Here is a 24699-nt window from a genome sequence, read left to right on the forward strand (position 1 = left end):
ACGGTTCGTTATGTGTCTCCCTAATACGTCTCAAATGTGAAGGGCATGACAGCATTATTTACAAGCCATTACTGATGCGACGTAAGCCGATGCGAGCGTTACACCTGCCAAAACAATGAAACGGCTCCACAAAATTTTGCGCCGAAAGTCACCGATATCATTTGAAGAGAAAATAAGGCTAAATGGTGGTTCATGCAACCCATCACCAATATCAGTTGAGTAAGTTTTCTACCACGCTATTTGTCAAATACTGAGCTACGTAGGCAACGTACTGAACTTTTGCACCTTTACGGAGGGTGTCACGCCAAGTTTAGTGAGAAACTTGTGTAACTTTGCAGCTGGTGGCACGCCAAGTTAATAGTGAAACATCTGGTCACTATAAACTTAGCTACGTATTATACACAGCTATGCTATTATTTGATACCACCAGTTTTGCAACGATTCACAAGCATGTCCTTCCTGAAACGTTCATTTGTCGAGTAATGTCGTTGCCAAAGTTGTGGCTTAGATGCGCACTGTTGACTTGAGATTCCCCTAATGTTGCTTGCCCGACTCAAATCGTGTGTATTATGTTTACTTGGTTCATCCTTTTATCCACCGAAAATGCAGCCAAGATTGGATCACGTGGCATGCAGGTCAGCGGCCGAGTGTCTTAGCCAAAAGACAACCGCGTGGGGACAAGATACAGTTCAGCTCATATTCAACCTGAAGGAATTTTTGTAACTGCAAACACATCACAAGAATACATTGTATGCTACTTATTTTAAGTAAATACCCTGCAGAATGCAACTAGCTCTTACAAATCTACTCTGTTTTCGCTCGGACTGCACGGTGCGTTACATGCCAGCCTCAACTTTGTGACACCTGCGCCATTATTTAAAATATGAAACGGCAACAAGGACCCTTGCAAACGGGCCAGTCTCGGCCGTGTCACTTTATTGCACATCATCTAAGAGACAAATTTTAGCACCCCAGAACCACTGTGGTCAGTCAACACTTACCTGGATCACGACCTTGCCTATGTGACCTCCAGAGGCTATAAAACGAAACGCTTCTTCGGTCTCTCCTCGGATGAACTTGAACGCATTGAGAGGCTGGACCACACCAGACTTAATTCCTTCGGCGAGAAGTGCATTGAGGCTGCGCTTGTGCGCTAATGCGATAGGGTCATCTGTCCACAGGCTGTCCAACATGACCCCGTGGAAGTTTACGTTCTGCAAAAATACTGACATGCCCAGATCGTTGTTCTCGAACAGGTCGAGCTTGCCAATCTCCACGAAGCGACCATGCGTGGCCAAGCAGCGTAAGCTGGCTTGCAACTTCTCGTCGGACAAGGAATTCAGCACCAGGTTCACCCCTGTGACAAAGAAAACCGTTGTTGTTTTGAAGGTAACGATCATATTTGGTTTACTTTTGCACCATCAATTTCCAAAAGCTCGGACCAAAAATAAATTGAGAGACATATTTTATAAGAACAAGAGCAATAGTCAATTGCTTGTAAACAGTGCCAGTAAGAAAGGGTTCATATGAGATGACGGAAGGCAGAAATAACACTGTATTGAGATCCAAATATAAGGCTTGCTGTGTTAAGAAGTAGATAAAGAAGATCATTACAACTCACTGAAACGTTAAATCTATGAGAAAGAATACGCTGATAGATATTTTTTTCAAATCGGGCTGTGTGGGCCGATAACCTCCCACCTCAAAATTCGTTTTATATTGCGGGTGCATTGCGAGTCGATGCTTGATGCTTTCCAAGCTTGATGGAAAATCACTGAACAAACCTTCGTTTGCCGGGGTCGCGTGGTATGCAGGAATGAAACGGTGAGCAGCTCGTGAAAAAGTGGTGCCGTCTTGAGCTAATATGAAATTAGTTGGATTGAAAATTTTCAAAAGTTATGTTATAACGTTGTTGCGAAAGGGAAAGACGGAGTTTTCGTACCCCCTAATATTGACTTTCACGTGGAACACACTTGCTCCCTGTTAGGGAAACCCTCAACATGCAAACTACCAAAAGTCGCCGCTTTTAGTAAAAAAGCAGCCAGCATGCTCGTGAACCTTCATTGTACTCATAAGTTGCTAAAATGTATCGCTAATAATACACTTAGAAGGTTCAGGGGAAGGCTCTCAGAAGTTCCAAGGCCACTATCCCGTCTACTCCTATGGAAGCATGGCCTGGAACCATTTGACCAGGGCTGACGTTCCAGCTTGTTATCACATGTGCTCTAGCATGTACTGGAAAGGTTACATGGACATGATGTATTACCACTGAACGATGGGAAGGTGAACACAAACATTCCATTTTTATCTTCACAGTGGATACTATTCTTCAAAAAGACTTACTGAACATTTGGAGGTTTTGCGTTGCGCCTTCTGCACCTCACGTGTTTTTTTTGTTACTTTCGCAAGGACTGTGCACGTTTGTAGGTGGCGATATCATGTCGTGAATTCACCATATGGCAGACTGTTGTGTGGTGTCATACTGGCGTAAAAGTCTAGGTGATCTATCACGTCGCTATGATTTCGTATCAGGACTTTATATTGATACCCGATCCCGTCTTAAGAGACTTTGTCAAGACGTAATTTCTAATGACGCGTCTTTCTGTAGCATTTGTGACTATGTCGGTGGTTACTTTTTGTCTTCTATTTCGCATATAGATGTTTCAGCTGTGATACACCACACTACTGGCGTCGTAAACGCTGTTTTCTCGAAGTATTTTATAACAGTCCTAAAGTATTTTATAACAATCGTGAAGACGATTGAAGTTGTAACCAACTTTTGTGAAAAGGAATAATAACAATGATAGGTAATCTTGTTTTTGAAAGAGAAGATCTCTCAATGTTATTCGAAGGCGAACTATCATTTTTGGTCAATCTGCTTCATGAAAATCGGGTGTGTATTCAAAGGGGTAAATCTAAAATGCTGAGCTGGAGTGGAAGACGTCTGAACGTATGTCTGGTCAGTAACAAAAAATAAGCTGGCGAAATGTCTTATGTCAATAAACCTATGCAAATAATGTCAATCTTTTATAAGGTGGTAGTGAATCTTTTTCAGAATGAATCCATAAAGGCACCTTCAACTGTTGCAGCCGATTGCTGTGGCTTCTGGGGACATATAAAACTCGAAGCTGCACTCACTTGTAATTCAGAAATTTTTAATAATGACAAACTGTAGTGGTGCAGTAATGTCGCATTTTGTCAAGCGTAAGCACCTAGCCTACAATTACTATTTGTACTCGCACGAAGTTCCAATGCTTTTGCTCGACACTGATATTATCATACCATAACGTTATTTCGCAATGAACAGTGTTTTCAATTTCTCTAAATAAGCAATTACTTCATGAAGTTTATGGAGACAGTATGCACTGAATACAAGTGCAAGACACACTATAATATGATGTTCGTAAATGAGAAAGCTTGAAACATACTCGGGCTCTTTAAGAATCATTAGGGTAGTCAATGATGGCATTTATTTGCTGATGAAAAAGTCCATTGTTTGGGTAGAACAGCTAATATATAAGAAAACGTAAGCAACCCTTATTTATTCATTTCATGAGAGCACCTTCCAGAACCATGTAGTCCGGTTCTAACTTCAACGTCGATTAACTCACCGTGGCCATCAGTTTCATTCATTACGTGTTCCTCGAAGGACAGGTCACGAGAGTTAGCAATGTTTTTGTCTTTTAATGCTGGAAACCGCAACTTGATAAACTCTCTCTTGTCATTTGTTCCTGAAAAAAAAAGAGAAGCAACAGTAACACCATTTATGAGCTAGGTACCTCGAGTAGGAAAAGAAAGTAACATCGCGAAAGGAACGTGGACGACAAAAAAACAAGACCACAGGACAAGCGCACTGCCAACTGATTGTTCCCTACGTGAACACCGGACTCTTATACACTCGTGGAATAAACATTTGCACATCAAACACTTGCCGAGAACAATTACATTCATTGTTTCCTCATGCCTTGCCCCCCCCCCCTTCCCCCAGGGTGGTCTAGTGGCTGAGGTACTCGGCTGCTGACCCGCAGGTCTTGGGATCGAAGCCCGGCTTTGGTGGCTGTATTTTAAATGAAGTTGAAAACGCTGTAAGCCAGTGTGCTCAGATTTGGGTGCATGTTAAAACACCCCAGGAGGTCAAAATTTTTGAAGCCCTCCACAGCGGCGCCTATCATTATCATATAGGGGTGTGGGACGTTACACCCCACATATAAATAAATCAAATCAAATCAAATAATCTTGCTCTAAACGTTTTTTATGCTTTCATGTTACCACCCTACTGCAATATAGCTTCTGCATTGCGTGGAGCACGCCCAAATAAATGGAAGTTACCTAGATGATAATCTTAGGACCTTCCAAGGTAATTTCTTGCTCAACGCGAACATCACAATTAGGTTTGAAACATACGTGACCACTAGCGATAACGCTCGTATATTCGACGATACAGTCATGAAAGCGAACATGCTTCACTTCTCGTCAGTTTTGGATGGCCGACGCTGTGCACGTCGTTTTCGTTAGAAATTGTGCCTTGCTTTTTGCTTGACTTACCACTATATAGCCACACACTCGGACAAGTAAACTTTCATCTTGCCTGTTGCCTACGTGCATGCCACAACCACGTGAAAAGTTGAGCCAACTATATCTTATGAATTCATTACCTTGAATAGATCGTATCGCTATAGAGAAATCCATATTAAACTCGTGAGTGCGCTGTAAAATACCTGAGAGAGTGCATGGTACAAAAAAAAAAAACGAGCGGACCAGCACTGATTTCTGATCATGTTAATCTCTCTCCTTTCTTGTTATGTTGTTCTGTATGTTTTACAAGAGTGAATGCTGTGCTATTTTAGTTTGCACGCAACGTGCCCTCTCAGTTATCGCATTCGGGAAAAGTTTGTGGCAAAAATAAAGATGCTTAAAAATATGGCATCCTGTCTTGGTTTGTATTTCACCTTTGTTGCCACTTCGCACAACAAGCATTAAGTCAAGTTATGCATCAACTCCTTCCATGTATTACTCTGTTGTAAGCAAAACAAACTAACATACTTTTCTTAAATAAACACTTTGAAATGTATACGGTATGGAAAAACGAGAGAAAAGCGCTTAAAATGACAGAACTTTTAATGTTTCTAAAGAAGCTAAGAGCCAGCATAATTGACAATTACCGACAACGTCCTAATTTGTATTCGCTAAAATATACCCGGAAGAGTTTTGAATAAAACCTGTAAGATTAATGTCATCACGCTGCATTTTATTGTGAGACAACCAAGCTTACTTGATTTTAAGTCGGCGCACGCACTTTTACATTCTCTTCTCAAAAAGAAACAGTGGAGGGCTCTCTAGAACAATTTGTCTTTATTTGATGTTCACACTCACCTACTGTGGTGAAGATTTCGCAGCCCATTGAAAGGGCAATAGAGATGGCAGCCTGTCCGACGCCTCCACTGCCATTGTGAATGAGCACCGATTCACCCGTTTGCATACCAGCCCGTAGAATCAGAGCATAGTAGGCAGTCGAATATGCCATGGGCACCGTGGCAGCCTCTTCCATGCTCCAGGATTCGGGAATGTCCCACGTGAGTGCCGGGTCAACAGTGAGGACGCTCGCTATCGACTGGCCCTTGACAATTCCCATGACACGCCGCCCGTTCCAGTCACGGCCTGAATACTCCATACCAAGAAAGGCTTCTCCAATCACGTTGTCACCTGATTGAACGAGCCAGGTATAAGAAACCTCGTGTTACTTCATTTGTAATAACGGTCATACTGTACAAGTAACTATTTTGCATTTAAGAAAATTGGCCAGCAATGAAGACGCAACTGTTGGGTCCTAGTCGTAGTCTATTTCTTACCGTGTGTTTCTTCCAAAGCCCCACTTCGCTCGATATTATTGAACATGGGCTTGCCATATGCCCAATGAACCCCAACTTGACAGGAAGTGTGGTTCGGAATGTACCAATGACATGTTTGTAAACGGTGAATAATGTTAGGGGGATGTGCAGGAGCCTGCCACAATATGCAGAAAAACATTGTTTGAGACTGCATTCAGTTCAAAGACCAAACATCTCGTTACGCCTCTTGTACAACAATTCAGCCAGCTGCAACTAAGCCTAAGGGTGGAATAGCTAAATTTCTCTACTCTTACCAGCATGGCGACTCCTATAAATTCCGCGGATGTCTCTCCTGTGCAGCACCACCACCAGTCTCGCAGTCCGCGAAGACAGTTGTAGTAATAAATAGAATAACAAAGCAGTAGCAGTTGGGTATTTTAAAGCAAAAGTTGTCTATGGCTAGAAAAACAAGGGACCGTTCGGCGTCAGTATCACGGAAGGTCTTCATTGGCTGCGCTTTCAGTTACGTCATTTTCAGTGTTGTACGCAAGCACACGCTTCAAAAGCTGCGGTATGAGTGACGTCATTTATCCTGAGCATGTGCGCATCAGTTGCTACTGGGAGATTTCACATGGGTGAGCCTCATACAACTATATAACAGGGCCGATAGTGAAAACGTGAGAGACCTCGCATTCTCCGGGCCGATGGTGCAATCTGTGTAGAAAAACAGGCTCCCGAGGCACAGTACTGCGTGCGATGATCCGGCAGCCTTTGGAGCCATGCTAAATAAATTGCGAATGGTAATGAAAACGCCGGTTGCGAAGAAATCCCGAAACTCCGCCACCGAGTTAGCTCGCCTATGCCAAACGCTTGCAACAACGACCTGCTGAACAAGCGCCGTTGCGGCCACAACAGTGTCAACGTGATGACTGCTGGAGCGCGTTCACAGCGGGAGTTTCTCCAGCGGCACTTCCGTTCTGGCTGTGACATCTGCGACCACCTCTGGTTCGAGAATAACCACGGTCATTAACGAATTGCGAGACGCTTTTAACCGAATATTTTGCTCCTCAATGACCGTGATGATGCGAGGCACGATGTGTGGCGTTTGAAGCGAACATTTCAGTAAACCCCAAGCCAAACGTGTGCCTAACCTCACTGAAAAGGCCGAAAATATAACCAATATTTGTGTAAGGCTTCAGGGCTGGGTCGGGTCGACCCTTCTGCTAAAACTGAGGGCGCACCTATTAAGCTTTAGCTGGTTGCTATTTGTACGGAGTTCTTGTGAGTTGAGTTCTATGTTTATTATCCAGTGAGTGCCCAGACGTGCTTTCCCGCTTCTGCCTTCTAAAGAAAGGCACATGCGTCCCTGCAGTGTCATCTTTGCCTTCCTCATAGCCCGCACGTGGCAATATTGCTAAAGCATACTGTTAACTGCAGAAGTGGCAAAAGGTGGGCTAGTTTCATCCGGTAAAATATGGGAAGGCAGGCTACGTCAGAGCAGGCTTTCCCAAAAGTATCATAGTAATGTACAAGATACACACACAAAAATGAAAAATTAAGAACAAAAAAGTTTAAAAAAATATACCCAGGCACTGCGTAGAGGGGGGGTCAAAAGTTGCCAGGCCACTGTTCCATGTAATTCCATGAAAGCGTGGCCTGAGAACTTTTGATCAGGACTTTACATATATACACTTTAAGACTTATAACGCGCGCGCACAGTCTATAGACATAGCCCAGTTTATATAGCGTAATCTCACCGCGGATAAAGTTCGCACAGAGGATAACAAGGTGCAATAAGAAGGAAATAGAGCTCATTAAAATAGTGTCTATTACAAAATCGCGGAGGGCACTCACTGCGCACCTTTGATTATTAGAATGCCACCAAGGTCTAAGTATTTGCCAACAGTTAGTGCACATGTTCTTCTGTCAAGCGGTTCAATTGATCATACATTTCAGTGCGTTGATCATCGTATTGCGAACACTTTATAATGGTATACTGACTGACGCATAGACACCATCAAAGTGATCACAGTGCGGGAACGTTCGGCATAAGAAGCGATGATGTTTGTATGCAACACCTAGTTATAGACGGTCCTGTAGTTGACATATAACATTAAGCTAAAAAGAAAGATAAAGCACAAAGGTGGGACAAGTGAGTACCGCACTCATCCTCGCCTGACCTTCATTCGTCGCACCTTCATGCTGTTCTTTCATGTTTAAAACACCTCTAACCTTCTGCCCCACAAATGCAAGAATATTGTTTCACCTCTATTATTACTGTTGATTATTAGTTCACCACTATTATTTTGTTCTTCAAATTTTGACAATCTGCAATTTATTTTAAGGTAGTGTGCCGGATTTTAATTATTTCAGAATATATAAGCAATCTTTTATAGATGCCAGTCAATCGTACAAAAGTAATAAAATAGATACAATGGTTTTAGTACACATTTCCTATGCACAAAAATACACTGAAATCTCCGACAAAAAGCAGCATTTAGAACCATCATGTCCGCATTACTTTCACAACTATTTACGTGCGAGCGACCATGCAAGCAAAGTACATGTAACAAAAACACAACGTTTTGGTGAAATGTCGAAGCGATAAAGGGAAGAAATAATACTGTGGGTGAAAAACAATCAGCATGAAATGGCTGTGATGCATGGTTTCACGGGTACTTACTATAACCTGGTAAAGAAATGTACCTTAAAGCACCCAAAGATGCCAGTTGAAAGAAAACGTTGCAATGCAGGAGTTATTTGAACTACGAGTCAGTTGAATAAATTTACCTACAAATGGTTCGTATGGAAGTGGCTTTATTCGCCCATATATTTCGTTTCGATTAAAGTCCTATATTACATGCGAATTTCAATTAAACCTATATTATGCAGTGCGATTTCTTGGTTATATGTGTATGCCATCAAGGCGGCGGAATATCTCCATGAAGGAGTTACCCCTGAGGTGAGTTGAAAAAAAAATCCCAGCATATCCACGAAGTGAGTGATGATGAGTGGACAAAGCTGCGGGGTATCATTGACCCCCGTACATTCTTTATTTTTTCCTTCATGAAACGAGGTGCACTTCATGACCATGACAGAGACAGCGTGGAGCGCGCACGTTTTGTAGTTCTGGGGCCGCCACAGTGAAAGAAACAGCGTGCACAGGAGCATATATATTTCTCTCCGTACTTGTTCTCCCCCCTCCTTTACCTCAGCGTGACTGTTTTGCTACCTCCTTGCTATAATAAATTATACCATACTGTTTGATACGAAGGTATGTCATGCTGTGCTAGCATGCGTAGATCCCTGGGTTGTTGAAACGCGCTCATTTGAATCGTGGGCTCTGATGTTTGAATCTCACATTGCCGAGGCATGTTTCGCGATTATTTAGTTTTTTCTCTCTATATTTGTCTTGCTTCTCTCTCTGGGTTTATCATTTTTCTCCATCTCTTTCTACTCATTCTGTAAGCCTTCAGCACTGGAGCATGCAACGGCGGAGATGACGTTACACTTGTTCTGGAGCGAATCAGAAGAAGACGACGGCGTAGAAGAGCGGGACCGAGAGAGCACGTTCCGGTTCATGACGAGGATACTTTATGTACCCTCCGTACGGACTAACGGTCACCTTATACCGCCCCGCTGTTAGAAACACTACTCACCGCGTGACGAGTCCAAGTTTAATTTACCGCTGGCCAGCATGACGTCGCGGAAGTTGACGGCAGCATAATAGACGTCCACGTACGCCTCCTCAAAGCCAATTTTATCGCAGGGTGAGAGATACCTTAAAGGAGACTCGTACCACTGCAGACTCGAGAGGTCTCCAGGAGTTTGCACGTTGAGGTATGCGAACTGCGTTGTTGTCTTTGCCTCTCCGCCTGCAAAACGTTAAACGAATTCGGGTGGGCAAGCAGGTAAATCTATGTATTATTCAATTGAAATAAACAGAACGAAGTAAGTGCAAGTGTTCAAAATTTTCTTTACTTTTCAATATTTCACAAAAGTATCAGCTTTGCCACAAAGGGAAGCCATAAACGCAATAGCAACAATTTGAAAGGCCACGCACAGATGAGAAAGCAAGTTGAAATGTACCCCACGTTTTTCGCGCACAAATTACGCATGAAACGTTCTCACAGGTATGGATGCACGCGAATAAGCGTCTCATTCGTTACTTCACTGAGTCTGAAAAGCGTGCGCTTTTCGCAAACGAATACTGCAATGATTGCAGTGACCTTTTTGCACCCGCTAACTACAGCAGAATTGCTCCACGTAAAGCCCGAGGCCAGCCAAGGCGCACGATCCTCTCCTCCTTGCCACCGCGAGATACGAGCGCGCGAGGGAGCGTAGCTTCCCTTCTCTAAGCCGAGCAAAGTGCGCGTAGGAGATTAGAGCGAGTGCCACTGCGCAATGTGGCGACGTGCGCTCATTGCGCCATCTTTCTGGTAATGCTGAAAACACAGCTGCAGTAAGTTGATTGATTGATTGCTTGATATGTGAGGTTTAACGTCCCAAAACCAGCATATGAATATGAGAGACGCCGTAGCGGAGGGCTCCGGAAATGGCAGCAGTAAGTGGTAGATATAAATAGCTGGTCGTTTGAACCATGAAGAACGTTCTCCGACATGGCTCAGTGGTTAACACCTCACTTTCACAACGAAGAGGTCCAACGTTTGATTGCGCGCGCCGGAAAGCATTTCTTCTGGATTTTTTTCTTTCTTGCGTTTTCATATATATAGATACGTATACACATACGGTGGATGACAACGACGCCGACGCCGGCGGCGAAATCCATCCAGGAGTGTCCATATAATTGCTATCGCAATAAAATATCAGAAACATTGAGTCGGTGGTAACGCAACACAAACGTTTCTTCTTGATATTTCTTTTGAACGAGGGTATTTAGTCCAACTGTCAGAGTGTCTGTATGGAAAAATTGTTTTAAAAAGCTATAATGAAGGCTCACCTCTAAGCTAAGCCGAAATAAAATTCATTTTTAGCGGAACCATTACTTCGAAATCGGCAATGATTTCTTTAATTCTGCACATGGTAAGCAAGCATTGACAGGCGGCCATAGTGTGGTCATGGATTTTAACTTCTTTGTCGGTAAATTCAGTGTCAGTGCACTAACGGGCCCATTGCCGTGGCTTTCATGGTGGAATAGGAACATTCCGGCGAAATTGTCTTCCCAGGCCACAGGTTTGCCTATGAATAGAAAAGTTATCATCAGCCCCTTTGTAGCGCAATGTTCAGAGGACTTGGGTAACCTGAACTACCGCCAATCACAGCCGATCGCTTCATAAAATAACTTATCTAGGAAGGCAGCAATCAACTTCACGAGGCGGTAAACGACAAGGCAATACATTCTCGACTATTAACGCCTAAACGATTTATGAGTTTAAAACATTTCGGTTAAAAGAAGATTCGTCTCTGTCTGGGGCTGAAACATAGGAATAATGCGCTTGTGATACCGCTGGTCCACATCAGCAGTAGGAAACTAAACGGCGGCGCCAGCAACGAAGCTATACCCTTCATGGAGGACAGTAAACCTAGCATCAGAGCGCAATGCAACTGTGAGGTGAAGAGTAAAGTGTTCCTTCGCCCTAATTCTACTCTTACCACGAGCGCACTGATTGAGAGCTTTGAGTGTTGCTGCTGTGGTCACAGTGAAGAAAGCTGGAAGAATCTGCGACAGCTATTTTTAAAACATTTTTTGTCGAAACGTGTAATACTGTGTCACAGAATAGCCAGTAAGTCAGCCAGCGTTAACACAATTCTTAAGCTTTTTTCAACCATGCACGACACAGCGAATCGTTGTAGTTATTAATACACACTGTCAGGTTACACCCAAATTCACAGGCATCAAGGCCGAAGTGCTGCTGTGGCTTACGCGACGCAGTCACGACGACAAATTACGCTAAATAGATTAACTGCCTATAGTATCTATAGCTTTGCTATATATTGACAAAAAAAAGTTTTGTAGATTCTACTTTTGCAACTATGAGCACGTAGGTACAAAGAAAGCGACACTCACCATTATATTTCTCAGAAAACAAAGAAAAAAAACGTGGTTGATTTCTATTTTTGAGAAACCGTTTAACTCAAAAACGAAACGCGCGTTCAAGGGGAAGTTAGCGTTTATTTTGCATTGTTTTGCACCGGCTTGAACGAATGAATGCTAAAGCACGACGAGCATCTCGACAAGCACGACGAGCATCTCGAAACTTACACCGCGCACCTCAAGAAGAAATCACGCACGATATGAGCATGCATAGAATGAGCGAGAACTGCCACACTGCAGCTCGACAAAGTGTGCTGTGCAAAAAGAAAGGCACAAAAGACAACCGCATGATAATACACACGACAAGCGAGAAAGACTGTCACAGTTTTTATGTTTTAATGCTTGAGCAGTGTTCTCCTTTTGTAAATGACAATTTGGATGAGCGCGCGCACAGGAGAGACCACACGCCGTGAAGGCGAGGCTTATCGAAACGCAAGAGGCGACCAAATTTAGAGCGCACCATACGTTAACGCAAGTGCGAGCCGCTCACGCTATCTCGCCACTGAGGGTGTAAACGCGCAGAAGATTCGGACTTCTGAGGACCACCATACGGTATATGGTGTATAAAAATGGCTTGCTATTAGCATGTTTGACATTCTACGCTTCATGAGCTAGTGGTTAGCGCTGCGCGCTGTAGATCGTGAGGTCGCTGGTTTGACGCCTCACGAAAGCGTTTCCGTTTCCTTCTTTTTTTTCCTTTGCAGTCGGTTGGTATATAGTTTACAACGTCAAATTTGTGACAGAAATGCGTGAGCGGAGCCGGGGTGAACCTGGGTATTAGCAAAATCACTTTAGTCTTCAAAAAGACAACTCACTCCAATGCACGTTGCGGTGCCTGTAGGATCCCCACTGACCGTCGCAGTAGACGTTCATGACCAGGTCTTTTTCCAGTATGTCCTTATAAGCTGGGTGGGCGGCGCTGAAGTCGGTTACATGGTTGAAACTATTCAAGGTGGCGTCAAATACGCAGCTGTGTGGAATAAAATTATGATGTCAAGACTTTCTAGGTACCAATAACCCAAGTTTTTCTTTTATTGATGATACTCAGAAGAGTATTTCTACTTTTTTAAGCAGCGTAAACGCCAACGTCGTCGAATCATTCAACTTCAGCCAGTCACGTGTGTGCACAACCGACAAATATTTTTTTCTCTTATCGCATTGCGCAATGTTTCATCCTGTGTTTCTTTTTCTTCCGTGACGTTATTGACTTCTACTCGTGTGTTGAGAAGCGCAGCACTTCTGTTGGTACACGCAAATGATGTCTTGCGTTAGACATTGAAATGTACCACAGAAGTGCAACCACGAAACGTAGCAACGTGAAGTGACCAGTGACTTCAAGAAAACATCAGATTTCTACATCAAAAACGAGTGACCACAAAAACAAAAAAGTAGTATATAGAAAACAGCATGATCAGTGAATGCATATGTCGTATTGGCTCTTTAAAATCGCACTTCTTCGGTTGTCTATTTCGCAACCGAGGAGACAACAAGCCAAAAGCCGTTCATCAAGCAATTATGTGTAGGCTTCTCTTTTCATTACATGTTAACAACTGATTATCTCGGCGATAGATAAACAAGTATGTTTCAAGAGAGACCATACATTTTACGTTACGGTCGAAGTATTTAGTAGACCATATCAAGCGTTTGGCATGACTTTATTACGTAATTAGCGAAAGCTCGTACGGAACCGTTTTCACGCGATGAAGCAGCGGGAGGTATTATACGCGTTGTATCTTGATTTAGCTAAACATCACAGAACTCTATGACATGGCAACACATTTCATATTAGTGCATATTTGGCATGACGTGTGTCTCAAAAATAGTGGCTAACTTAGTCTCTTTCTCACTGGGGGCCTGAAATTCACACCAAATTACAGCTTCCAAGTTGGTACTACAAGCATGCAACAGCATCATAATAGAAGCATCTTGGCTTGGAGCATCAGTGCACCAGAGTTGAATACCACGCAAAGAATAAACCCAGAGAAAACAAACACAAGTTTTGAAGTCTTCTACTGAGGAGTTGAGGGTCAAAGGCCTATAACTACAAAAAAGTTTTTATTATTGAACCGGAAAGACTAAGCGAGAATGGGTGATTTGTGGTTGAACAGGGTTGCAATAACACCTGAGGGCGAATCTCAGGGCTCTGTTATTTCTCGAATGCTAATAAACCTAGCGTCACCAAACAGACTCTGACAAAAGAAGGTATAGCCAACCACCGCGGCATAACGGGTACCTGCAGAACACTCTCTAACCAGGTCTTTTATCTTATTTTTCATGCACATAAGACAACAATATAAAAAGCAACGAACATAAGGACTTTATGCGTGAGCTTCAGTGTGCTAAAGTACCGCAAAACATAATAAGTATGCAATAGAGAAATATATCTTTGAAGTCGTAAGACAACGACAACCTTTGAGAAAAAAAAAACTTTTTCCTATTTACGCTCTATTATCCGTACACAATTTCGGTCTCCATTAACTTGCAGAAAAACACTGTACGAAAGCAACTTCTTGCAGTGACAACAAATATAGACAAATTAATTTAAGGAAATTTATTTTTAGGGGCACAGTTTTCATTGTGCGAATAATAAAAATAGGCAGGATTAAAAAGCGTACATACCGAATGCGTTGACCGATGTTCTCTTTTCGAAGGCAGTTTGTTAAACCGAGGATGCCACTCTGACCGGAATCTTCAGCGAGTATCCAAATATTCTCTCCCACAGGTTTGCTTTCATATTCCGCAACTTTTTTCTTGAGGGAATCAATCCAACTGAACTGCTCATTTTGCACCATTACGATTGTCTGCTTTGTGACATCGACCGTCAAGCTAACTTTTCTGAACAGCAGCAGAGTCGACAGATTGTTTGACTTGAGTGCAACCAACTTGAACCCATGGCTTCTGAGGGCAGCTGTGGTCATCTCCACAGAGTAAACGTGAAACGGAACACCACTCGTTTTAGACAGGAGCGCCTCAGCCGCAGTCAGTGCTGTGCGATGGCACAGAAGAAGGAATCCATGTTCTTTGCAGTGTGAAGCCATTGTTTCAGCCACATTATTCAAGTGGCCAAAACCCCTCAAGATTCCAATAAAAGCAATGACCAAGTCAGCTTCAATTAGCTTTCCTTGTGACACCAAAGATTGGCGAGGTGAAACTGGTTCTGTGACTTCATCCAATTCTCGCAGCGCGATGGTGGTGCTGTTTATGTTGAGGAGCATGTATTCAGTCTTCAGGTTCACGCTGTACATGGACAGGAGAGTGGACACACGAGGACCAATGGCTGCGAGGGTGCTTTCGACTGTGAGCTCCAGGACACGGACCTTAACGGAGCTTGTGTTTTCGAGCACTACATCGAGGACATCTCTGAGAGGGTCCTCTTCTAAGAGTGTGGTGCTCAGGACGTCTTCTTCGAAAATGCTTGCAGAGGCAAGAAGGGCAGATTTTATTGCGGCTGGCAATGCTGCAGCATCGTTTACTTGTTTGTCAATGCCGATGAGCAGCTGCAGAAGGGCATGATTAGGTGTAACGTTGTCTATATACTGGTTTAGGACCATCTCTGGCACTTCAACACAGCTGTTTGAAGCTATAGCTATGTGGCTATTGTTTTCCTCGCTCATTTTCAGGGCACGTTGGCTGATGAGCTTGCACACTTCGATATACTCTCGCAAGAGGTTCTCGCGTTGGCAACAGGTAATCTCATCGTCTATGTAGGGGACAAAGCGGTAGTCTTCTACAATTGGCGTCTGGAGCATCGGACGCCGTTGGACGGTGTTGACTTTGACTCCTTGGATTTCGACGCCACCAGCCTGGCGCATGTTGTAGTGGGAGTTGTACACAAGGTCCACTCCTGCAAACAGAACCATAAGGGTGCCGTTATGAACGTAGCGCTTCCTTCATTAGAGTGCTTGCACTCACTGTCGCAAAGCGGTGGTTTGCAGTAATATATATCTGCAAAGCTGTTAGAGCCCCATTATTCCAAGCTTCATGAAAACAGTTACGTATACATGCAAACACAAAGTACGACATAAGTGTACAAGGTTCAAATACAAAATAAACCCATTTTTCTACACAAGTACTATATTCGTGGAATAAAAAAAAGGGATTGCGCAATGTTTAGGCAGTGCTCAGGACAACATCACTTCTTTCATATCAGTGTTTATATATAAGCCAACCACCAAAAAGACCGAAGACGAGGAACAGAGTGTATTAGTTGTTGCCAGCCAGTTAATGAAAAAATTCCGAAAAACGAGAAAAACTATCCAAGATTACGAAAAAATTCGAATAAAAATAAGGAATTCCGCGACTTTGTGAATGAACCGTGATGTGCAGTCAAACTGGGACATGTTGGCGGATGAGGTATAGACAGACAGCGTGTAAAAACAAATACATTTAAACCCGTGCCAAGAGATGTATTCCGAATGGGCCCCTTGTAGAAAAGCAGTTTAAAACGATTCTCAAACAAACAAAAAAAAAACGTTTGTATCATTGGGCGACGCAATCGCCCACCGACGCTCGTTGGAAACCATATGCACTTGCATCCAACACCTATATAGCCACTCTCAAACACACTAAAAACATATCTTTTTCAACAATATTACCGTCTATGCTGAAAACCAACGTCCAAAAAGTGTGGTGCGCCATTCAGCCACCCCCTTCCCGGTAACTGCATCATCCCTAACGAGTCTTCCGGAAGCTCTGCTTCAGAAAACCGTTGCGCAACTCCTTCTAACGACGTTTTCGAATAGAACATCTCGGAAACTACCGATATTGCTCTGTTTGCACTAAAATGTTATAACTATTTACCGATGTCTCCGATAATTGTCAATTTTCCTGGTGCAATTCGACTAATAATTTTATTGAAGATGCATTCTTCTCATATCTGATATATCTGTGCGAAATTGCTTGAAAGCACTTTCTTGTATGTAGTGTCATCATACTGATCAACATTTTTCAGCAACCACTAGACACACCGACTCTTCCACTCGCATGGAAACAAGAAAAGTTGTTCTTTTGAATACATCTGATAGCAGAACCTCACCTGCAAATCATCCTCCCATATTCATAAATAATTATTGCAGTAAATCGCTCAAACATCACTTTTTGTTGACGCCAGCGATGCTGGTGCTAGGTCACCGTCGCTACCCACGCTCCGCTACCACTGCTGCATTTCGAGGCTCAAACACGACTTAGAAGCACGCACTGCTGTGCTAACAAGAAAACGGTGGGGCCAACTTTGTGGCAGCCTCAGTGGTCAGATGAGCTGTAAGAACACATTGCATCTTCTGCGACACTTGCTTGACCCCAGCACCTCCAAGTCAGTGGCACGCAAGCTGCTTGCACGAGTTATCAATGAATATCCTGGCATCCCACAAGTAGCTTCTGGAGGAGCTCATCACTGGCTTCATTAACATATCCTAAAAACAAAGCAGAACAGAGCAATTGCCCAAGTACACTTGAACCGCATATAAACAGTTGGACCCGGACATTGCTGAAAGTGAGCTTTGCTTAGTGCCACATAAGCTGCGCACGACATCGGCACCGGGCCTTGACTGGGTGACAAATTAGACGGCGCGCAAACTTGATCAAAAGTCTGTACGAGTCATTATATGTTACATGAATGAGTGCTGGAGGTCCGGCAATTCACTACCAGGATGTCAACATGGAAGGGTCACCTTTATACCAAAATTGTACTGAAAACTCGACCCTGAGAATCTTGGCCCAAACTCGCTGATATCCTGCCTGGGCAAACTAATGGAGCACTTTGTGCTCTGCCACTCGAAAAATGCTGCCGAATAGCACACACTACTTCCCCCCCCCCCCAATGCTGGGCTTCAGGCGCCAACTATGCACTGAGGATGCACCCATTCAGTCGCACCACGATCTCTTAGTACTGGGAGTGGCAATAGTACCAACTCTTCACTCGCTCTGAACCTTCGCAGAGCATTTAGCAACGGAAAGCACAGGTCATTTTAGGCAGTCTATCTGGAGTACAGCTTGGAGGACGCATAATTAACTCCATTCGTGCTTTTTTAACTAATATAACGGCTGAAGTCTCCGTAGATGACCTCCGTTTCAGGCTCATCACTCTCGGTGACCACGGAGCACCGCAAAAAGCCGTTTCGTGCCCTTTTCCATTTAACTTCGCAAACAAGGCACTACCCTCCAAACTTTACACAATACCCGGCCTGCGACACACGCTCCAAATAAATGACAGCACGCTCTGGACGACTGTGAGATGCGATGATCAAATTGAAGAGACTCTTCGAAGGGCTACAGACGCAGTCGTTCAGCGTGTATCAGATGTGGGTTTAGAGTGCTCGAATAGCAAATCGGAGTTACTATTACTACGACCTCCAAACTGCCGTAGAATTAGGATTACACTTTGAAAAATAATGTGTATGTGATTGACATGCCAATCTCACAGGTAGCCACATGAGAGTCCTCGTACTCAGTGCGCAAACTAACAATCATTACAACACTTTGGCACACCACGCCGTAACGGTGAACCAGACGGCCTGTCTCATATCTCGAGCGAGCGCGCGCAATCGAGGCGCGTAGAAAAAGGAACTGCTACAGATAGTTCAGGCCTTTGTTTTGTCGCTCTTCTCATATGCTTTTCATTATTTGCACTTCCTTCAATTTGAGCAAGCCCAACTAAATTGGCTCACACGCGAAGCGTATCAGGTGGCCTTGGGGTTCCCCTGAAACACCTCAACAAAGTGACTTCACAGTCTCGTGTTGCATAACATCTTAGAATATCATCTTGAAGCTCATATTACAGCGCAAATACACCAATTACAGGGAAGCAGGACGGAGCGTTGGATCCTTGCTAAAATTCGGCACGTAGTATGTTCCATGAGTAACGATCCTTCCGTCATCTCCCATTATCAGAAAAAAATTTCTCATAGAACCACTGTGACAGAACATGTTAGCTAACCACTTCGACGACAGAAAGAAAGCAAGGATCCAACCTTGGCACAAAAACGCATGCGTCCAACCCAGTCGCTGCGTACGTTGACGCCACTCAGTGCCAAGACTCTACCAAAACATATGCAATAGGCATAATTACCATCTCCGTGAACAATGCAAATTCAACCAGAAATAAAACAGCTGCTTTCTTTTGTGTGCCCAACAGGACAGAAGGCGAGGAAAGGGCCATCACAGCAGCAGCTAAATTCACCCCTACATTCAGCGACTCAAAGATTCGTCTAGCCCGCTCACAACAAGGCATTGGGGCCTCCAAAACTCTGCGTTCACTCTTGCCCAGACTCCTAACAGATCTGGAGGAAGACACAATATGCTCCATTCAGCAGCTATGGGTGCCGGCCCACGCGGGGAATCCAGGGAACGAGGTAGCCCATCAATATCTCAGGATTTTTCAGCCTGGTGGTGGTATCCACCTATCATCTGGAAACACTGGGGAAACAATAATTTCTTACCGTGACATTATACAGTATTACCGTCTTTCGAGGCAGTCAAAACAAACCCCGCACCATAAGCTAAGTAAGCGTCAGGAGGTTATCTAGCACCGACGACAAACACATTTATTTCCCGTGCCCATAATTGATGCCCGTATATATTCCAATACGATCTGTCCGCATTGATCTTATTGTAGCTTATTAGCCACACTCAGGCTCTCAGCCTGAAGGAAAGTTCCCCTTCTCCTGGTCTTCTAGCAACTATCTCGCCAGACAGGTGGGAGGCAGTTTCGACCTTCACCAGTCTTGCAGTTCCGCTCCAGGTCACACGTAGGGCACAGATGGTGGCCACCATGATCAACCTGGTGGATCACCTACCTCCCTAACTGTGACGACAATAAAGTTCTGTGCTCTCGATCTCTACGCTACACCTACGAGGGTAGAATACCGGCAGTTGTCTGAGGGCTTCGGGCTCACGTTTTGGCATTTGAGCATGACGAGATCATTAACTCCCACTTTTCAGGGCAGCTGAGGCAAATTCTCGTGCGGCGTTGCCGGAAATGTATTTTCGGTGAAACTGTATTCTAGGATAAATGTTATTCTTGCATTACTTGCAAAAAATCTCGAAGAGATCAATAAAGCATGAATGCCGTGGTGACACATCATTTTAGTGGTGCCGTTTACCACAGCGACTCCCGAACGTATTGGAAGCATTACAGCAACACAAAACGGCGGAACATTGTAATGAATTACTATTGATTGCGTCGTGCAATCCAATCATTCACTGTTGCTCTAAAAAAGTAAAAGAAAAGCATCACCATAACTGCAGCGAAATGCGTGTACCAAACGAAAAAGCAATGAAATGAACGGTGGCACACATTTCGTTATACATGTACATCAGCACGCTTGCGCTATAGTTGCCTTGGTAAATATTTATTCAAATAGCACGTTTACATATTCTTCCAGCCGAACGTATAATAGTAACAAAACACCATTCCAGACAAGTTCATGATTCTTATTTGAGTGCTGCTGCGCAACGAAAAATCATTGGTAAAAACATAAAGAGAGACACCCAGCGCTATTATTGAATGCAGCAACAATATCCTTGCTTTTCTTCCTTGTTTTTGCCCCCCCTCTCCCCGCGTTCAAAGACGAAGGAATGGTCTCTTCCTCTTCGTCGCAACTCTTCGCAAACACGATGCATAATTCTGATCTCATGGTTCTCAAATCACGTCACCAGTCTCAATGCTAAGTGCTAGAGCCTACCAGAACTTCACTCTTCTAGGCTACAAGCTGTTTGCGCCATTTGTGCAGTGTGGGTTGATTGTGTTATGGATTGATTGTTCACAATTTTCATGCGAGACAAAGAAGAACGTCTGGGCAGATGTGTGGATTAGCAGTGCAGCAGTAAAATGTTATTTGCCATTTTGTTTATATAGATCATTCAAGAATATGTGCACTATCGACGTCACGGGAACTATTGTCTGCGTCACAGAAGCGAGCAAGAAAGTCAGGCAATACCAGGAGAGAATATTTCGTTGGAATTTGTATTTTGTGGCCCTGGTGAGTAGCCCTTTAAGCTCGTTTATTTACTGTTGAGAGTGATATAATGAGGGTGAATAACAGAGCATTGTGATCGTTACGGCTTTTCAACATTCATGCTTTTAATTTATTTCCATTTGATCGATACACTTTAGGAATTATAAATAGTGGAAGTGGCTACGTGGTTGAAACAGGCGGCATCACATCATTACAACTTACGTAATTGTTGTCAGATCTGGTCCTGTGTCTTGTTCATTAAGAATGGTGGTGTCAGACACGGAACACAATAACCAAAACACGAAGCGAGAATTTTGTAACCCACAGTTACACTACTCAATAATACTTTTATTACGCAGTATTTGTTTTCTGATGTAGAAAGAACTCAGGATGACCTCCATCTCAATCTTATTCATACACAGATTGCTATTTCATATTTGAGAACTTCCCGTACACAGTTTGAACAAAAGCTCGCTCACCTTCGTCTCCAACAATTTCCGTGATTCTTGCATGAACTTTCGGGTCAATACGGATCGACTGAATTGCAAGTGGCAGCACGAATTCTCTTTTTGTCTTCCAGATGAAACTCATGTGCACCAAGGAGTCCATGAAGGTCACCCAGTTGTCCTGCCATTTCAGCTTCGCGTAAGGTTCTGCAAAATAGGGCTTTATTGATGAAGTTATGTTTATTTATTGATTACGGCAAACTTATTCTTCACGCTTAAGCATTAGGATGCATTTTGTGCGCTCCTCACGAGTTCAATGAATGTATTTATGATGAGGAATGTGCAAATATTTCAATTTTGTGTAGCTTTAGATTATTATTTGTAGTTCGGTCAGATGCGCATCGAATTTCACTATTCCCACTTCCAGAAAGTAAATGTACTGACAATGGGAAATTTCTTGGACTGCTTGATAATTCCGAATTGTCTAAAAAAACAAAAAAAACAACTGAATCATGCATTCTGATTTCGCTCAAGCAGTAAAATGACTAGATTTACTTTATTGCCCCTCATTAGACTAAAGAGGCATCTAGGGGCACGCCTACAGTCTCGTGAATACATTCAGAACCTGTCGTGAACCCTTACAAACGTACATTGTCTCGTGACGAGGCCCGTTGATACCAGACAAGCACGGAATATATAAAGGTTCTCTCGCACGGACCGTTTGAAGATGACGACCCGGAACATTACCACTGAGTTTAAAGAGCGGACTACTCGTCGGACTTTCGCCTATAGGTGTGGGTGCTTAGGTGATTACACAATTTCCCTGTATGAGCAGACTGCCACCTGTAGGCATTCCGCTGTGTGCAGCAGGTCACGCACTAACTAATCTGACTGTTATCACCTGGAGGCTGTATACGTTGATTGATATTGATTGATATGTGTGGTTTAACGTCCCGAAACCACCACATGATTATGAGAGACGCCGTAGTGGAGGGCTCAGGAAATTTCGAGCACCTGTGGTTCTTTAACGTGCACCCAAATCTGAGCACACGGACCTATAACATTTCCGCCTCCTTCAGAAATGCAGCCGCCGCAGCCGGGATTTGAACCCGCGACCTGCGGGTCAGCAGCCGAGTACCTTAGAAAGCTTCCATGTTCCTGAAGCCTTCATGTAGGCGCCTTTGTCGGCGGGCACATGAAGGCTTCCTAAAGCTGCTTACGTTCATGACTGCAGTGTGTCCGTGGGGCGCAAGTAGCCCTTTTGCACAAGGAGAAAGCATGAACGGTGACACAGTGTGTTTGGTACACACGAAAGCCACCAGGAGCACTAGGCCACATGTGCTACTGACCTGTTAGCTGAACATGGTTATCACAAGGGATGTTGGCCATTCAACCGCCCTGAAGCATTCGCCGCCCACTCTATTACACCTGCGCGCACTTCAAGTGCTTCTTCAATAAACATAGGCGCAGTGGGCACGTCACATGCTCATATGCTTCTTCACATATCAGTTTGGTATTGCAAAAAGTTGCCTTTCAAGCCCAAAAAGAGCCAAAAACGTATGGGCTCAAGGCAATGCTGGTTCGAGCCTCCGCAGCAAAGGTGGCGCTATTAATCAGTGCCGTTTCAAACTAGAAAGCGCGAAAACATCAAAAGGTAATCTTGAACGTCCCAAATATTAGATTTCTTTTTACAATGGCCTCAAAGGGGAATTTAGAACTCTGTGGTCAAACATGGTGGGCCCCCGTCACTGAAGTGGGTCTCCAAAAAAGTTGAAACTGAAGCAGAGGCTCAGGAAACATGGTATTTTTTTGACAGCTGAACTGTTGAAGGTATTATGTTTGTGGGCCCAAATCATGTAAAAAATACAGTTAAACCTTTTGATTGCCTCATAGATTGCCTCATTGATTGCCTCATTTTTATATGACCGCCAGCGTACACCATTCGTCTTTCTGCAGCGCTTCACAAATTAAGCCAAATAAAACACTGTCTTGCTATTTCATAAGAATATGTTGAGGACGGTCCTCAGCTCTCTAGTCTGATTTAGTTTCAACGTACTTGTAAACTATTCTAAATATATTCGAAAATTACTGGAATGCATTCGAACTCAAAGTAATATTTCAATTATCGCACCCAAAGTTTTCCTATTTTATCAACGCTGATAATGATATTATAATGGCGTCGTTGTGAATCGAGTGCTTGTGTTGTCTTAGCTTGGGTATTGCGAAAAATTCAAAAAGGATGGCCAGTGCCTTAAAGGTCTGGAATAAATCAATTACGTAGCTATTTTCAACTCAACTAAACATGCCCGTGAATAATGCAGTACTTAAAACTCATGCTGTTGGATAACAATACGTTACTACCAAACAAAAAGGCGTGGAGAATCATGGCTTTAACCTTTCATGCTTTGACCGGTTCGTATTCGTGAGTCTTGTTGGCTCTTACTCTGTGAGACAGCCTTGAAGGCACCTTGAAATAGTCCATGGTACTGGTATCCACGAAGCCTCAGCTCCTTGTACACCTCCGCACAGTCCATATCGAAGACTATGCCTTCAGAAGGCTTTCCAGGAGGGTCCTTCAGTAGCACCTTCTCACCTTCTTCGGCTACACGAATACGGCCTTTGCAGACCACTGCTCCACCTTCGCACACTTCGAAATCACCAGTGATGGGCATCATAGTGATCTGGAAACGGACGCAACCTGGGTGCAGCAGAGGAAAGTAAAAAATTGGGCCAGATAATACTGTTACACGACATCGGCAACGAAAGAGCATCATAGACGACGAAGACGATAAAAGTGACCGTGCTCGTGTTGTTGTTGCTGCTGTTCTTCCATCTGCCTCTGACTCTCCCTGTATATTTTGTAAATATATTTATTTCATTCATTCTCTCACCCCCGTAACACTACTGTGTAAGCCGCCGAAGAAATATCGAGAAGGTTTCTCACGTGAAAACCTGTCTTCTATTCTAGGCTACAACCTAACAAAAAATGTTAGCTTTGTACACAGAACCTTTAGACGCCTATCTGTCCCCTGTGACAGACAGTTGTACTAACTGGTACTGCTTGAACCGTTTCATTTTTTGGCCAATATAAATTAAAATTTTAGGTTTGCTTTTACGTCCAAAAACGCTACGCCTTGCTGAACAGCCATGGCAAAACCTTTAGGAAGTTCATCACAATGCTTAGTTTCCCGAACTATTGTCAGCAACGCAAGCTTGTGTCTGTATAGCGATCCCACCTGGAACACTGGAAAACAGCTTGATATAATAAAAACCATCATCATCGTCAGTATTATGTTCGTGACTGTGCCGATGGCTGGGCAAGGTACACCCCCCCAAGCTGTCAACCTACCCGGTCCTGTGCATGGTGCTGCCACGTTATATTTACTTACTTCATAGTTTGATCTGGCTGAGTAACT

The 24699-nt window shown here is 43.6% G+C and overlaps 1 protein-coding gene across 1 annotated transcript in view; it reads right to left on the reverse strand.

The window, feature by feature from the left end:
* Window positions 1-24699, reverse strand: part of LOC119179504 (fatty acid synthase) — a 190165-nt gene that overhangs the window by 21979 nt on the left and 143487 nt on the right. The window contains exons 14-21 of the mRNA XM_037430591.2: window positions 23727-23981; window positions 21317-21490; window positions 14503-15727; window positions 12699-12853; window positions 9488-9703; window positions 5374-5703; window positions 3612-3731; window positions 1002-1357 (exon numbers count right to left, since the gene is read on the reverse strand). Coding sequence (XP_037286488.2) covers window positions 1002-1357; window positions 3612-3731; window positions 5374-5703; window positions 9488-9703; window positions 12699-12853; window positions 14503-15727; window positions 21317-21490; window positions 23727-23981 — 2831 coding nt within the window. The remainder of the gene's footprint in view (window positions 1-1001; window positions 1358-3611; window positions 3732-5373; window positions 5704-9487; window positions 9704-12698; window positions 12854-14502; window positions 15728-21316; window positions 21491-23726; window positions 23982-24699) is intronic.

The sequence above is a fragment of the Rhipicephalus microplus genome, chromosome 7 (assembly GCF_043290135.1).
Source record: "Rhipicephalus microplus isolate Deutch F79 chromosome 7, USDA_Rmic, whole genome shotgun sequence".
NCBI classification, from domain to species: domain Eukaryota; kingdom Metazoa; phylum Arthropoda; class Arachnida; order Ixodida; family Ixodidae; genus Rhipicephalus; species Rhipicephalus microplus.